The 18,185-nt window shown below is 44.6% G+C and overlaps 1 protein-coding gene across 1 annotated transcript in view; it reads left to right on the top strand.

The window, feature by feature from the left end:
• The window catches only part of LOC147108605 (docking protein 5-like), a 171,135-nt gene that overhangs the window by 75,242 nt on the left and 77,708 nt on the right, over positions 1–18,185 (top strand). The window contains exon 5 of the mRNA XM_086005285.1: positions 17,232–17,367. Within this exon, the coding sequence (XP_085861411.1) occupies positions 17,232–17,367 (136 nt within the window). The remainder of the gene's footprint in view (positions 1–17,231; positions 17,368–18,185) is intronic.

The raw sequence follows: 18,185 nt of genomic DNA, 5'->3' as shown, positions 1-18,185 counted from the left end.
AAAGGGAAACAAAATCAGCCACTGATCTTATGACTGACGCCTGTCCACTCACCGCTGCTGAGAAGTGTTGTTTTATGGCCAGCCCTCCATTGCTAGAATGGCTTGTAAATACTTGCTGTGATAATGGCAGCTTTAATAAGGTACTGGGTATCGATGGAGCCATGGCCTAGTATGAGGGGAGGAACTGGAAAACAAAATAGAATTTCGGTGCATTTGTCATTCAAGCACATTGGGCCAGTAATTCCGGTCCCAACGTATGAGTACGGACGTGGTACTCATGCGTGGGCCCGTTGGAAGTGCCGGATTTCAGCATGCACAGCGCATGCGCGGGAAACCGGCATTTCCTCCAAGGGGTTCAGAGGTCCAACGCGTGCGCGCAGGACTCTGCGCGCACGCGTTGAACTTCCTTCTTTTTGATAGGTTTGCCCCTGTGTAAGGGCCCCAACTTTTTAGAAATGTAAAAAGGAGACGTAAGGACTTGATTCTTTAAGGTAAGTGGTCTATTATTTAAAATTATAACATTTTTTCCACAGCTTTATTGTTTTTAAGGACTTTACAGTAAGGCAAGTGTATTTTTAGACCCGATTTCTTAAAAAATTACTTTTTTCAAAAATTTGATTAATTGTTTAAAATAGTTTTTTAAATTATTTATAGTTCATTTAATTAGTGCAATGTTTTTTAAAATTTTATTTAAAGTTTAAGTGGTGTTTTGGGTGCCCACACTTTTCATGAGTTTGACAGTTCTTACTATCAAACTCATAAATGAAGTTTTCCCTCCCCTGATTGGCTGCCCAGTGCTCACCTGATCCCAGCCGGCACATCGCACTAACTACGCCGCTGGATCAGGCAAGCACAGCGCGCCGACAGCTGAACCGGGCCAGTGACAGGAATTCCAAGCAGGCCCAGGCTTCAGCTGTCGGCGCGCCGGGTAAGTGCACATCGGGGGCTTGGACGCGCGGCAAGCCCCCGAACCTAATTTCTGGGCCTATATGAATTAATTATTATATATATAAATGGATCGTTCTGTCTGTCCTTCTGTCTGCCCTTCTGTCTGTCCTCACGTGTGCGTCTGTCCGGCTATGCGCCCGAAAGTTATAGAGCGTACCTACGCGCGCGTTACCTCCGAAGAAAGCTTACGCTTCCGGGACGCTCGTAAGCATATTTACTTTTCGGTCGGACGAAAATTGTTCGCGCCTTATGCAAAAAACCTTCAAAATTAAACTCATTATCTGCTACTTAGCATTGATTGACTGACGTCAAGGTTCCACCAATCCTGTGCCATCACGATTGACCAATCCTACAGTACGGTCCCCTGATGGTTGGCCAATCGGTGTGTGTGTGTGTGTGTGGGCGGGACTAATCGTTTTCATCTCAGGGATCTGGCAGCCACTGTTTCACTGCCATTACTTCAGCTTCCAGCTCAAACTACTTTGATCATCCAGCTTTGAAAAAGTTAGTATCTCTTTTAAAAATAACATAAGATTTACCAAAAACGTTTTATAAGTACTTTCACTTTCATCTTTCAAGGTATTAAAAGGTAGAAATGTTGCCCGGCAGCAGATTCACACAGGGAGAGAGAGACAGGGCCTGAAAGCCCTTTGATCATCCAGCTTTGAAAAAGTTAGTTTCTCTTATAAAAGGTTTTTGGTAAATCTTATGTTATTTTTAAAAGTACTTTCACTTTCATCTTTCAAGGTATTAAAAGGTAGAAATGTTGTCCGGCAGCAGATTCACAAAGGGACACAGACAGGGCCCTAAAGCCTGGGACTCGATTTAAAATGTTGCCCGGCACCAGATTCACAAAGGGACACAGACAGGGCCCCAAAGCCTGGGACTCCATTTAAACCGCCCGGCAGCAGATTCACAGAGGGAGACAGAGAGGCCCCAAAGCCTCGCACTCAATTTAAACCGCCCGGCCCAAAACAGCCCTGGCAAAGCCGGGCTCCCCCCAGCTAGTCTATATATATATAAAGGAATCGATCTGTCTGTCCTTCTGTCTGTCTGTCCTCACGTGTGCGTCTGTCCGGCTATGCGCTCGAAAGTTATAGAGTGTACCTACGCGCGCGTTACCTCCAAAGAAAGCTTACGCTTCCGGGATGCTTGTAAGCATATTTACTTTTTCGTCGGACGAAAATTGTTCGCGCCTTATGCAAAAAACCTTCAAAATTAAACTCATTATCTGCTACTTAGCATTGATTGACTGACGTCAAGGTTCGACCAATCCTGTGCCGTCACGATTGACCAATCCTACAGTACGGTCCCCTGATGGTTGGCCAATCGGTGTGTGTGTGTGTGGGCGGGACTAATCGTTTTCATCTCAGGGATGTGGCAGCCATTGTTTCACTGCCATTACTTCAGCTTCCAGCTCAAACTACTTTGATCATCCAGCTTTGAAAAAGTTAGTATCTCTTTTAAAAATAACATAAGATTTACCAAAAATGTTTTATAAGTACTTTCACTTTCATCTTTCAAGGTATTAAAAGGTAGAAATGTTGCCCGGCAGCAGATTCACAAAGGGACACAGACAGGGCCCCAAAGCCTGGGACTCCATTTAAACCGCCCGGCAGCAGATTCACAGAGGGAGACAGAGAGGCCCCAAAGCCTCGCACTCAATTTAAACCGCCCAGCCCAAAACAGCCCTGGCAAAGCCGGGCTCCCCCCAGCTAGTTCTATATATATATATGAGTATGTCTCTCTGTCTCTCTGTCTGTCTGTCCGGCTATATAATCAAAAGTTATAGAGCGTACCTACACATGTGTTATATCAAAAGAAAGCTCATCATTAGGGGACTCTTGTACATGTATTTACTTTTTGGTCGGACAAAAATTGTTCGCACATTATACAAAAAACCTTCAAAATTCCACTCATTATCCACTCATTAGCATTGACTGACGTCAAGGTCGACCAATCCTGTGCCGTGATGATTGACCAATCCTACAGTTCAGTCACCTGATGGTTGACCAATCGGTGTGTGTGTGGGCGGGTCTAATTGTTCTCAGCTCAGGGATCTGTCAGCCATTATACAGCAGCCAGGGCAGCTAAAAACTTTGGTAATCCAGGTCAGTATCTTTTTCAAAAAAAATAAGATTTACCAAAAATGTTTTATAAGTACTTTAACTTTCATCTTTGAAGGTATTAAAAGCTAGAAATGTTTAGGTTAAAAAACAGTCAAAAACGGGCCTAGGCTTCTCCAACTGCCGACAGCCTAAATCCAGTCCTAGGCTCCCGGCCCACACATCGACCAGGCCCAAAAAAAACCTGCAACGCGGGGCTCCCCTGCTAGTTATGTATAAAGTGAAACTATACAACTTGAAGTATCCTCCAGTACGTTGCTATCATTTGTTGTGATATGTATGGTATTTGCTTATTGTTACCTGAACAGTAGATGGCCCCTGATGGGAATAAGTATATTGTAGCAATTGCGCTGCACTTGTATTCCTTTGTTATTCTTTGATGGATATATTCTAGATGCTCTGGAAAGAAAAGCACTTATTACTAAAAGTAGTTATTACCACAGCAGTAAGCGTTTCATCAGTCATAAACAATATTTTAGTAACACTCTGTACATTATCTCATGAAATATTGGAGTTTCTTGCAATTTTGAATCTTTTACACAGACCCTGTAAAATTCCAATCCTTCTTTAATAACTACGTATTACCGATAGCTCTAAGGGGAGTAAAATAAATAGCTTGTGCTGTCAGACTAATCCCAATAGACAAGAATTCAAAGGATAAAGTAACCTGTAGAGCATAGATTACAACATTTATGTGGCTGGGATTTACTACTACTAAAGGTTTTGACACTAGATCTTCCAGGAGCTTAACCTGGCTAATTATAATGAGGCAGAAATTCCGGTCCCTATGGGTGAATATGCGCTGTGTACTCACCCGTAGGGATATTGGAAATGCCGGTTTCAGGCATGCACTGCGCATGCGCTGGAAACCGGCATTTCCGATCTGTCAAGAAAGCTCTTGACAGATCAGACGCCTGCCCGGGAGCAGGGCCTCTGCGGGCGGAGAGTTCTGTTTTTTGGCGACCTTCCGCCCACAGAAAACACTTACAATTCTTGCGCCTATAAAGGCACTAGACCTACTTTTACCAGGCTAAGAGTTGAAGGTAAAAAAAAAAATTCCACTGATTTATCATTTTAAAATACTTTAAAGAAAGGTAAGTTTATTTTTAGCCCTGTTAAAAATTTTAATTATTTTTTTCAAAAATTTTAATTTTTGTTTATAATAGTTAATTTATGTAATTTATAATCATTTTAAAAATGTGACTTTAAAAAAAAAATTATTTGGAGTTTTACTTATGTTTTGGGGATGATCTCTATTCATAGATTTGACAGGTCTTCCTGTCAAATCTATGAATGGAGATTCCCTGCTCTGATTGGCTCCCCATGGCCCACGTGATCCCAGGGACGCAGCGAACTACCTGTGCCCCTGGGATATGCGTGCCCTGCACACCAGCATTTTGACGAGGCCCAGCAATGGAACTCTGCGCCTCCCAGGAGCCCTCCAGTCCAGGCAGAGATTTTTCCAAATCGCAGCCCTTCACCCGCGGGAGGGCTGCGAATGGAATTTCTGGGCCATTATTGCCATGTGTCTGTAGATGGACATCCTTGGAGTATGAGTGAGAAAACCATATAAATCATTTAGCTCTCTATGCTCAATATACAATGATGCTTAAAAGGGAAACACAAAGATAATAAAAATGTCATCATGCAGCGTTTTAAGATATGTCATCTAATTTATGTTTACTAGTCGATATCCCATGGTATTTCACATGGGGAGTCAAGAGCAAGAGTTATTTTTAGGTGAAGGGTTAGAAGGCAGGGGATAATTGAACCAGGGTGCGCAGATATAATTTTTATAGGTAGTCGTAAAATATTTGTAGGAAATTAAGGATTGTGCGGCTCTAACTTTGTCTCTGAGATTTGATATCAATAACCTGAGCACCAATACTATAACGTGGCCGAGAGAGCTGCACTCTTAGTTGGAATTAGAAGAGTCTGGAGAGCGACGCACAGAAAGTCAATCTCTTCCTCAAAATAACTGGTTATCAGTTTGGAAGAAATCATTGCTCTCTTGCAATGTCAACTGGAAATCAAAGGACACTTAAATCATAATCCTTTACTGTCTTCATATTTATATTTGGTGTTAAAAATGCTGCTAGTGCGGGCCACATTGTCCGCATGACCGATACGAGATTCCCAAAGCAAGCACTCTACTCGGAGCTCCAACACGGCAAGAGAGCCCCAGGTGGGCAGAGGAAACACTTCAAGGACACCCTCAAAGCCTCCTTGGAAAAAGTGCAACATCCCCACCGACACCTGGGAATCCCTGGCCCAAGACCGCACAAAGTGGAGGAGATGCATCCGGGAAGGCGCTGAACACCTCGAGTCTCTTCGCTGGGAGCAAGCGGAAGCCAAGCACAAACAGCAGAAGGAGCGCACGTCAACCCAAGAATCCCATCACCCTTCCCTTCAACTACTGTCTGCCCCACCTGTGACAGAGACTGTAGGTCCTGCATTGGACTCATCAGTCACCTGAGAACTCATTTCTAGTGTGGAAGCAAGTCATCCTCGGTTCCGAGGGACTGCCTAAGAAGAAGAAAAGAGTGCGGGGAGAGTTGGAGGAAGAGAAAACCCCTTCAAGCGTTGGCTTTGCTTTCTTTAGCTTCACAACTGCAGGAGTATAACTGCAATGGAAGCAAAAGCAGCTTTTAAATTTAATATTTATGTTTTTATGAATTAAGAACAGCTTACTGCTGCACCAGCTCCTCTGAATCAGAAGACAATACCTCAAATGGAGATTGGTAAATACCCACGTGGTGTATCTGTTGGAGAGCCTGCAGAAGGAGCTTTGCCTTTCCTCTACTCTTATGGGCCCTGCAACTGCAGTTCCCCACTCACACCACTGCTAAAATATTCAATACTACATCAATCGGCGTGTATAAATACAACATGAATTAGTTGCACACAGATCAAGTCTAATGGGATAAAACCAAGAGTCCAGGATAAATGTTGTGGCTTTAATTAATACATTAAAGAATATGCCAGTTAATATACTCTGCTGTGTGATTTCTGTTAGATCCGTGTATCTTGATGTTGTATTTCCTTCAATAATGAGACAAGAGACTGCAGGGAATAATCAACAGGTGTTTACTGGATGAGGGTTACTCTAAAAACTAACTGTACAGATCCCTACTCAGGGTTTATATACAGGTGTGGTCACTGCCGGTACTACAGTATACAGGAGCTGTAAAAAGTAGTTCTCCCCTTAAAGGTACATACACTACAATTCCTCCCCTTTTAGATTAACAGTACCATAACATTCATTTAACAATTAAATATCAACTAATTACAATTAACACTTTTAACATGCAACATTAACTGAAAATAGTCTATTTATAAATTCAGTCTTTGGGGAGGCTTCCTGATCCTTTCTGGATAGCGCCTTTCCTGAGTGTCTTGCTCTTGGTGCGGAGGCGATTCTGGCCCCCTGTCGTCGGTTGCTTCATCAGCTTCCGATGCTACTGTTTCTGGGGTAGATGCTACCGGTATGTCGGGTTCATCACCAGGTACGTAGGGGCGAGACATGGGGTTGACTCGTTCCTGTGAGTCTAGGATCTGGTCAACATGGCGTCTCACAATGTTCTCCTCAACATCCACTGTGCACATTAGTGGCCCCTGCCGTGTGCATATCGTTCCTCGTTGCCATTTCTCTGTTCTGTAGTCGCGGGCCAAGACTGGTTGCCCTACATTGAAGCTCCTTGTCGGCTTCTCATTGATGTGCTGGAATTGCTTATTCTCAACATATCTTCGTACATTTGGTCTGAGCAAATCCATACAAGATCTCAACCTTCGGTTAAAGAATATCATGGCCGGGGTCTGGTTGGTGACTGCATGTGTCGCATTTCTGTAGGCTAACAGGAAATTGTCCACCTTGTGCTGCAGTGGAATGTCGTCATCGCACATGGCCCTTACTGCTTTCTTAAAGGTTTGTACGAACCTCTCAGCCAATCCATTTGTAGCTGGATGATACGGGGCGGATGTGTAATGCTTTACCCCATTCCTCTTCATAAATCTTCGAAACTCCTCGGACACAAACTGTGGTCCGTTATCAGAGCAAATCTGCTCTGACAAGCCGTTCCTGGCAAATATGGTCCGTAGGACTGCAATAGTTTTCTCCGTGCTGGTGGAGGACATTTTGATCACCTCAGGCCATTTCGAGTGCGCATCCACGGCTATTAAAAACATTGAGTCCATGAATGGACCAGCAAAATCAATATGCACCCATTGCCATGGAGATGAGGGCCACTCCCATGGGTGTAGAGGGGCATGTGGTGGTGCATTTTGGAAATTCTGGCATCCTGAGCAGCTCTTTGTCAGGTCCTCGATTTGCTGATTGATCCCCGGCCACCACACATAAGCCCTAGCAAGGCTTTTCAATTTCATCCCTGCCAGATGGCCTTTGTGAAGCTCATTGAGCACTCTCTCCCTTAACTTGGGTGGAATTACCACTTGGGATCCACACATCAAGGTCCCCTGGCATACTGACAGCTGTTCTCTTCCGGATGAGAATGCTGGCAACAGTGAGTCGCCATGTGTTGGCCATCCCTTCACCGTCAAGTCATATACCCGAGACATTGTCGGGTCATTTTGGGTCTTCTTCTCTATCTCAGCGTTAGTTACAGGCAAGCATTCAATTATAGTCGAATTAAATATTTCGACAGGGTCCACTGCTGGTGCTTCCTCCGCAGTAGGCAGTGGCAGGCGTGATAGTCCATCAGCGTTTCCTTGCTGTTTCGTGCCCTTATACTCGATTTCATATTGGTTCGCCCCAAAAAAAGGGACCATCTTTGTAGTCGTTGCGCAGTCATCACTGGAACGCCCTTCTTTGGATTAAAGATGGAGACAAGTGGTTGGTGGTCAGTCAGCAAGGTGAACTTCTGCCCGTGCAGATAGTGGTTGAACTTTTTCACTCCCCACACTAGGCTGAGGGCCTCCCTGTCAATCTGGGCATAGTTACGCTCGGCTGAGGTTAGTGATCGTGACGCAAAGGCTAGTGGCCTCTCTGAGCCGTCCAAGAATTTGTGCGACAGCACCGCTCCAATGCCATAGGGTGATGCATCACACGCCAACTGAATTGGTAGTGCTGGGTTGAAATGAGCCAACACCTCTTTTGATGTGATCAATTCTTTGCTCTTCTGGAAAGCTCGTTTACATTCATCATTCCACTTCCATGGTACCCCCATTTGCAGTAGGGTGTTCAGTGGGTGTAGTATGGTAGACAAATTTGGCAAGAACTTATGGTAGTAGTTCACCAGCCCGAGGAACGACCTCAGTTGTGACACATTTTCCGGTGCTGGAGCCTTGACTACTGCCTCAATCTTTTCAGGGGACTTATGTAACCCCTCTTCATCAATAGCGTGGCCACAATACGATATCTGCTTCTGGAAAAACTCACATTTGTGGCGATTAGTTCGGAGCCCATATTCCTTCAATCTAGTGAGTACCTGCTCCAGGTTGGCGAGGTGATCACTGTCATTTTTGCCCATGACCAGGATGTCATCCAAATAACACTGGGTCCCTGGAATCCCTTGCAGGACTTGATCCATTGCCCTTTGCCAAATAGCTGGAGCTGATGCTACCCCGAGCACCAGCCGGTTGTATTGGTAGAGACCTTTATGAGTGTTGATCATGAGGTACTGTTTCGAGGCTTCTTCTACCTCCATTTGCAGGTACGCCTGGGCCAGATCAATCTTAGTGAAGCGTTTCCCTCCAGATAGCGAGGCGAAAATATCTTCAATCCGCGGAAGCGGATATTGTACCGTGTGAAGGATTGGGTTCACTGTCACCTTAAAGTCCCCACCGATGCGAACCTTCTTTGGTTCCCCAGGCATATTACTCAATGACCTCTTCATTACAGGAACGATGGGTGTAGCCCACTCGCTCCAGTCCACTTTGGACAGTACTCATGAACGTTCCAAACCTTCCAGCTCTGCTTCGATGGCTGGGCGGATTGCATAAGGCACCGGTCTGGCCTTAAAAAACTTTGGGCTTGCATTTTCCTCTATTTTGATCGTCGCTGTTATGCCTTTTAGTGTTCCGAGTTCTTCCTGGAACACTTCTTGTGCGTCAGTTAACATTTTTGACAGTCGTCCAGGTGTGACGTCGTCATCCTTTTTGGCATCTACAGTCAGTGCTTGCATGGAATGCCAATCTACCTGTATCTTCCGGATCCATTCACGTCCTAGTAGTGGTGGTCCTGCCTCTGGCAATACATATAGGTCCATTTTTGGTGTTTCCTTGCCGTTATATATAACGTTCACCCTTATTTTTCCTTTGGGGTAGACTTTTTGCCCTGTGTACGTCTTCAAGACGATCTCTGTATCTCTCAAGTGTACATGTGAGAATAGCCGCTTGTAGTCCCTTCGGTTTATGACTGTTAGGGCTGATCCTGTGTCCAATTCCATTTTCACTTGGACTCCGTCTATCTTGAGCGTGACCCAGATAGTTTGGTGATCCTCCATTTTGATCACATTATGTAGTTTCAGACAACCCAGCTCCTTGCTTCCGGAGTCTGTATCCCTTTTCTGTTCATCTGAACTACTCCCCGTCACCTTATGTACCTTCTTGTACTTCTCCTGTGGAGATTTCTTGCTGCTGGTTTTCTTTTCCGACCTGCAGACTCTTGCGATGTGTCCTACTTTTCCAGACTGTCTGCACACTTGGTCCTTGAACCAGCAATCCTTATGGTCGTATGTTGTTTAGCCGCAGCGATAGCACTTCACTGTTCCGTATGCCATTTCATTTGTGCCATATTCTTGCGGTCTCCGTTGTGTCTCAGCCATGTCCTGTGCTGCTGCTTCGTGTGATACTGCCATGCTGAAAGCCTTGTCCAGCGTAAGATCCTTTTCTGATAGAAGCCGTTTCTGGGCTCCTTCACTTTTAAGCCCACACATGAACTTGTCCCTTAAAGTATCTGCCAGTCCCGTTCCAAACTGGCAGTGTTTCGATAGCTTGCGCAGTTCCGTTAAATACTCAACATTACTTTTATCTTTATGCTGGTTCCTTTTGTGAAACTTAAATCTTTCTGCTATCAGCAGTGGTGTCGGGTTTAAGTGGTTCCGTAGGATTGACACTATGTTTTCAAAATTCTTTTCCGCTGGTTTCTCTGGGGTTACTAGGTTTCGCATGAAGCCATACGTTTTTGCACCCATTGAATTCAACAATACCAGCGCTTTCTTGTCATCTGGCACTTCATTCACCTTGCAGTATACTTCAATGCGTTCAACATATGTCGTCCAATCTTTGACTTCATTGTCGAACGCTGTGATACTGCCACTCTTCGACATTTTTGGGTGTGGTTAGACTGGCTCAAAATGGCGTCTCCCGCGCTCTCCCTTCTTCTCCGCTGCGGCTCAAAATGGCGTCTCCCGTGCTCTCCCTTCTTCTCCGCTGCAGCTCAAAATGGCATCTCCCGCGCTCTCCCTTCTTAATGGCGTCTCCCGCACTCTCCCTTCATCTGCGCTGCGGCTCGGCCGTTGAACACCGGCTGCGCTCTGCGCGTTTTCCTGCGCACCTCTCTCTTTGCCGCTGCTCGGCCCTTGAACACCGGCTGCGCTCTGTGCGCTCTACCCTCTCTCTTCTCCCATCGACGCCGCTCGCTCCTGAACACCGGCTGCGCCCTGTGTGCTCTACCCTCTCTCTTCTCCCGTCGACGCTGCTCGGCCTTTTCTGTGCTGTCGGTCGGCTCTAGCCGCCGCTGTCCGGGAAGGGTCTGCGCCGTACCTGCTGCCAGCCCGTTTAGCTGGACCACCGTGACTGGAGAACCAAGCCCAGCTCTCAACAGCCTCCCCTGCGATGCTCAAATCTCCGCTGGATGGTCGACGCCCGTGCTTCTGGACTCGGCCTTCTTCTTTCACTGTTCTCCAGGAGCGAATCCCTGGGAGGTGATGCAGAGTTGCAGGTAGGTTTGAATCGCCTCGTCGCCACTGTTAGATCCGTGTATCTTGATGTTGTATTTCCTTCAATAATGAGACAAGAGACTGCAGGGAATAATCAACAGGTGTTTACTGGATGAGGGTTACTCTTAAAAACAAACTGTACAGATCCCTACTCAGGGTTTATATACAGGTGTGGTCACTGCCGGTATTACAGTATACAGGAGCTGTAAAAAGTAGTTTTCCCCTTAAAGGTACATAGGCTACAATTTCACTAATGTTATTAAAACCTCTTGTTTAATACTACAAGATGCTAACTTCTAAAACCAAGACAATCGGTAGTGTGAAGTGTCCAGACAGATGAATGTGACAGAATGTTGTGTATTATATTGGATTTTGTGCAGGAAGAATCAGTTGCAGTGCTGTCCCTGACTATAGTGAATTAATGATCCAATTTGTACAATTATATTTTCTATTCCCTCTACATCTGGGCAAGAGGTTATGTCTGTGAGAGCAACATTTGTAATAAATCTCCTTAAAGTAGTTTAATTTGGATACTACAAGATTAATAACAGGATATCTTAAATATTCACTATTATGCCTGTAAAGAATTATACAGAAATTTGAATTTAATCTGTTCAAATATACAGTGCCCACTAGAATAGAAGCTGAAAGTTAATTTGCGCGAATGTCTTGTGTGAATTCCAATGTCCCTTTCTATATTGTAAGCGGTTTTGATCCTAGCCCAATTGCTACATGGACAGTTTGAATCTCCCTCACCTTACGAAAGTTCTATACCCCGCCTTATGAAAATTCTATATCCGGGAATTATTATTCAGAGTGTAAATGGAATAAGTCACGGACAGGAATGCTTCGGTGAAAAATCAGACTTATATTTATTTGGTCTAACATACACTGGCTAAAGCATGCACTATTAACCAAAATCACTGACTCTGTGGAGAATAAGATCCAGGTTACAAACAACATACATACAGTACACAACTGTGGACTATAACATGCAATAATTCCCTTGTTGCGATGGTGGACTCTAACTCCACCCCTACCAACAAATTACCCAGTTGCATAAGCCCCTTCGCCTGGCTGAAACAAACAAAGCTTCCACCCTGGAATAGCCCAAAAACCTCACTTCTGAGAAAAACTCTGAGCCCTTACAGCTCGCCTGGGATCTGGTTATCTGCTTGGGACCCTCAAGACCATGCTTACCACCACACACAGTCGGCCTCGATCGCTCTGCTCAGCAGCTTCTTCCTCTGGTACTACTTCTTGTTAGGTTGATCTTGGTGTAGCGGGAGCGAGAGAGAGAGAGAGAATGGTGGAAAAGAATCTATCTTTGTAGGAGTCTGGCTACCCCTATCTTTCCCACCAATCTTTAAAATCCTTTTGTTTCTAAGCACTCCGGTGCTTAAGCAGTGATGGGTCATCATCGGACCCATGAGTATTCCGTGATTGGATTAATGGCCCTAACTCTGGGACATATCTTCGGTCTTTGTGTTGGGAAAAACTGGCTCCTCTTCGGCTGGCTAGACTAGTGGGTTCATTGTTCTGCTTCTCTTCTGGATGGAGGTGAGAAGTGCTTTTGCATATTAGAGTGGCTTTCTAATAGGTTCAAGTTCAACAGGTGCCTCAGGGTCCTCAGCCCCTTTGTCAATGGCCCCCTTCCTTTTCCCAGGACTGTCGGGTGAACCCATACATTCCGGATGACTGACAGTTCTTTTGTCACAGCCAACTGGCATGTGTTCTCTGGAGTTTTAACAAACCAGTCCCCAACGCCTCTGCACAGGGCGATCCCACCAAATGGAAAACACCCTGAGAAAAATCCCATAAAGTCCACAAAAATATTCTCAACTGAGTCCATTCTTCAAACAGAGACTTTGCGATCTCTTCAGTATATTGTAAACATCAATGTTTTATGGCACTGTTACCATGGTTATACTGTAAGGACCATACAATACAGTAATGCCAATCCCACCATCTTGTAAATCATGAGACAAACTCTTAGAAATCATGAGATTTGGTGCGAAATCATGAGTTGGTATTTTTTAGTTTATAAACATCATTAGTGCCTTTACTTAATCTCTAACAGGTCATAGCTCTTTACATAAACTATATTACTGCATCTAAAAATGCTTTGCAAAAAATTTATTAAAAATCCTACTCGTTATCACCACCCTTCACGAGTTGGGGTAAATTTTCATGAAGAATCGCGTGTCTCGTGATTAATTCGCGAGAGTTGGTATTACTGGTGAAGCATTATCAAATGGAGCGTGGAGGGTGGCACCAGTTCCAGTGTGCACTGGGGTATGGAAGTGTCACTGAATTGTTTTGGCACAAGTCCATGGCCAAAGAGGCCCAGGCAAAGGGTTCCCAATCTCACCCATAGGGCAAGTACTGGATGCAGAGAGGGAGAAAGAGAGAGAAAGAGAAAGTGAGAGAGAGAGAGTGAAACCCCATCTCCGGCCAAATTTGGGCTGAGAGGATAGTTCTAGTTCACTGGGGTAGATTTTTGACTTTGTGCGATGGTGTAAAATGGGTGATAGCGAGTCTGCCATTGAGTTCAATATAAATAAAAATGGGGCGAGATGGGGGTCAGTTGGATTTAAATCTGAAGCAGTTTCCGGCGCAGTTCAAAATTCTCCCTTTGCTCCAACAGAGTGACTCTATATCCATCCAACCCTGCATTCCCAAACCACCCCGATACCCACACCACACCCCCAAACTGATCATTAGTCTAGGTTGCTCCCCTCACTTTTCAGCCTCAGGGCCCACTTTCACAACCCTTAGTCAATCTCCAACCAACTCGCCATTCACGTTCTCACTGAGCTCCCCATCCAGCGAAGATGCTCGGCAGCTCTCCAGCTCCGGGCCCAGTGCTGTCCAATATTGGGCTGGCAGAGCATGGTGCGAGGTGACTCGCAGCTGGAAGTCGAAACTGAGCCCCGTCTGGTGGCGCCTGTCATCATCACTGCCGGCACCGACATGATCTGGGGCCTTTCAGGAGGAGGGAGGCGGGAGTCCGAGCGTGCCTCACCCCTTTAAGGGTTTTAAAGTGAATAAAAATCCACCAGTACAAAATCCAGGCCCACTCCCCCAGCAGCAGTTTCAAAGCACCCTTCCCCCAACTTTCAAAATCACAGGTCGCAGACTGGGCTTGGGAGAGGCTGAAGTCGCTGAATATGATGTCATGTCATTAACTGGAACTGCACAGGCGCGAGAAATTCTAAAAGAAATTCATGACTTTTTGCATGAGATTGTGAGTTGGGGATTTTTTATTAAAAATTGCATGACTCGCGATTAATTCTTGAGAGTTGGTATTACTCTGACACCAAGCTGTGCGCCATCCTTGCCAAGTGAGTGACCATCATGCCCAAAGACATCCAGCTGGTCCCCGCATCCACAGACAGCACGCCTAAACTCGGCTTAAGCAGCAAGTGCAACAACGGCTCTTTTAAGAGCCACCAAATCAGCAAGGGAAAGAGCTGCAATCTCCTGTAACCCAAGATTTTTGTTGGTCATTAACCCATTACATTGTAGGTGCAGGCACAGAACTTTACTTAAAGGGGTGCAGGACTGATATCTTATCTAAAATTCATAAACCAACAGTGCCAGATGGTCATTGCTGTTCAGCAGGAATTCTGGCTGCGATTTTGTAAATAGATGCTGGTTGGGAGCGGATCAGGTGGTTTCCGGTTTCCAGTCCCGCCCCCAACTACATCCGGCCCACGGACGTGATTTTACATTGATTGACCTTGTTAAGTCTGCCCTGCGGGCTTGCCGGCCAATTAAGAGGAAGCCGGTCAGATGACCTCATTTGATGATGTGTCATCTGCTGGTTTTCTTAAAGGGACCACACACAATTTTTCTTTGACAGCTCATTTCTCAGTGTTTGACAGCATTGAGTTGCTGCAAACACTGACAATCACTGTACAAAGGTGAGCTCTTGCACCCAGGCTCTCCAGTGAATCCCTCCTTAGGCTAGAACAGTTGGCAGCTGCAGGTGAGGTTACAGAAGCGATCTGTCACTGGTGAGAGAGGTTCTCCCAATGAGGTGGGAATAGACATCAATTTCAAAACTTTTTACCTACAGAAAGGTGTAAAAGTGTTAAAAATGATTTTCCCAACATTTCCTTACCTCTGAAACTCACTAGTGCACCATTGGATCCTTCACCCCACTTCTGCAGCTGTCATCAATGCAGAAACACTACAGCAGACACACAACACGCCACACTTACCTGGCAAGGTGTCTGGATGTCGGGAACCCTGAGGCAGAAGTGGCAAAATTGTAAAAGAGCCTGTTAACTACTATCAAGTACCTGTTAACAGGCAGGTAAGTGGCTTTAATCCTCTTCCCGCCGCTAGGCGTCGGGTCCTTGCGCAAATCGGGGACCTGACACTTGGGAAAATTATTTGGAGGCAGGTTGACGGTGAGATCAAAATCCGCCGTCAATCAAAACAATTTTGACCCTTGACCCGCCTCCAAACCCGCCCTCTCAGTGCCGATAAAATCGCAGCCACTGTGTCCGATCCATTAGCTGGGATTGGTGAGAGTAAATAGTTCCCAGTATTAGTTGGAAGGAATTAATGGACCCAGCTCTGTTCTCATGAGGGTTATTTACAAATTTTAGCTGATGAGACCTCTAATATTTTAATAAACTGAAATCGGTGCACAGGACACCCAACACATCTCTGTCGCTCTGACTCTAATCGCAAGTTCCCCGAGGCAGTCACCTTTGTGCTGCCGAGGGAGAGAATCCCCGATTCTATACTGCCAGTGTCGCAGGCAGCTTTGTGTCCGGAGAATTGTGGGGGGTGGGGTGGGGAAATGCAGATCTGGGAAGCACTGCAATGGACACAGGTCCTGCGTGTGTGCAACACGTACTGATCCTGCCCTCTAGGAACAGTGCGGTATAAACAGATTAGTTTAAGAAAGAAACGCACAGCCCAGGAATGGCCTCTTCCTTCTCGCGCTTACTCTGTGTTCCGGAAGTAGATTTTAACTGATCAGATGGTGCCCAGAACTCCCGAGAAAGAAACCAGAATTTAAACTATCTAAATCCAAAACAGACCAGAATTGAATCAGGCTCTTTTATTGCTAAATTAATTCTCCCTGCAGCTTAAAGGCCCCCTTCCCCTGCCTTTCAAAAACGTAGGCGCGGCTTGAAGAGGCTGAAGTCGCTGAATATGACGTCACATCATTGAACTAGAACTGGGCAGGCACGAGAAAGTCTAAAGGAAAATCATGACTTTTTATAGTTGACTGGTGAAATCGCAAGTTGGGGCAATTTTTAAATTAAAAATCGCATGTCTCGCAATTAATTCGTGAGAGTTGACATTACTGAACTGACAATATTTAACAGCACTCTGTCATTAGCATGTGATTTGACTAGGTCCACACGATAGCGACCAGGTACCTCCTGATCCAGGCGCTACCTGTAACTTCCAGCCATCTATTGACAAATGTACAAATGAGCAAGGATTCAGTCGAATGGCTCCCTGTCCAATTTTCTGGCTCAACCTGATATAACTGCGTTGGAAAACCTTCATTATTTCTAATGGAAACAAAATGCATTTGCAATTTATCTTTTTTCCTTTGCACAAACATATGTAACACAGCAGCAGATCCAGGCATCTGTCCCAATATTGGCCAGCGTACACTCTCTCTCTTTCCACATGGCCATTATCCACCAGTACTGGGATGGAGGGTGAGGTATTTTTTGGACGTTGTTGCGGATGTAACTCCAACGTCATTCTCCAACAATGAAAACTTCTTTAATGCCGGTAATGCAGAGATATTCAGACTTATGGTTCACACTCATAGTAGCTGCCAGTGGGACTTCAGACTTTCCTGAGGAAGAAAGGCCTTTCTCCGTCGAAAAAAATAATAGTCACTGAACTGGTCAAAGATGTTGCAAAATGTGAAAAAATTACAGTGGCCTTCCTATAAGTGAAATGCTTTTGCCACATTAGTATGTACTTAATGTGAAGAGTCTTACTGTATCCTAAGCCAACTGTTAAATGACTGGGGTGCATTATTATTTGAGGGTTCATTCCTATAGAGTCTCATTGCATACATTTTGGCTTAAATTCCTTTCCGGCATCATCATCTGCTAAAACACTTGCAATTTAATTCTGTGACTATAATGACTGCCGGTGAGAATAAAATGGAAAATTGTGACACTTTCTGACATCACAAGCATCAGTGAACAGAGTATTTTGTTTAAACAGGACTTTATTGTATGCTCATTGTTTTTTTTTATCTTGGCAGAATGTGTGACACAGGAGAAGGACTATTCACCTTCCAAACGAGAGAAGGTGAGGCAATTTACCAGAAAGTGCACTCTGCAGCACTGGCCATAGCAGAACAACATGAGCAGATGCTACAGAGGGAGAGAAATTCACGGGTATGTGTGCTGGTGATGTTTGTTCTCTGATACTCAGCAATTAGTGTGAGACAGTGGAGGGACGTTTAGGATTCTTGTTGTTTTCCTTTCATTTATACCGCAGCTCCCTGTGTTTTAAAGCAGCCACAGAGAAAGCTGAAGCATTATTTCACAAGCTGGTTTTTGTTGCATTAATGCACATTTCCCAGCTTTTCTGTTCAATGAATTGAACCCCTTGATACTAAACTTACTGTAATAGTAGCATTTTAAGATAAACTATACTAAGATCCTTTAATGGAGAAATTTGACAGTCTTAATCTGCTTTGAAAGCTACACTAGTAAAATATCACAGATAGCTTCTGAAAATTGAAGGCATTCTGTCCACTGATTTAGTTTGCTAATTATCTCTTCAAAGAATTCTAGTAGATTGTGAGACAGGAACAACTCATCTAAAACATGCAGGCTATTACTTTTGACCTCTTCCAGTCTTTAAATGAACATCAGTAGCATCCTTTAAGATGTTTCCATGTATTTTTCTCTATATTGGTATTAGAATGACAACTAAAATTCCTCACTTTGTGCCTATTTTAAAAATGGAATTGCATTAGCTAGTCTCCAATCCTCAAATGCATTCCCTGTATTTATATAACTCCTAAAGAAATAATTTATCAGAGCTCAGGCTATCTCTTGACTAATGTTCCTAAGGATTCTGGAGTGAATATTAAATGGCATAGGTGCTTTTAAAATACTTCATTCTTTTTGTATATATGAAGTTATAAATTCCCGAGACAATTTACTTGGGTCTGTATTTCTGAAGACTAATGCAAAGAATGCATTTA

This window comes from Somniosus microcephalus, chromosome 13 (assembly GCF_052327205.1).
Source record: "Somniosus microcephalus isolate GS21.2 chromosome 13, FLI_Smic_1.0, whole genome shotgun sequence".
Classification (NCBI taxonomy): domain Eukaryota; kingdom Metazoa; phylum Chordata; class Chondrichthyes; order Squaliformes; family Somniosidae; genus Somniosus; species Somniosus microcephalus.
Note: the sequence above shows the minus strand (reverse complement) of the source record. Positions and strands in the feature narration are given on the sequence as shown.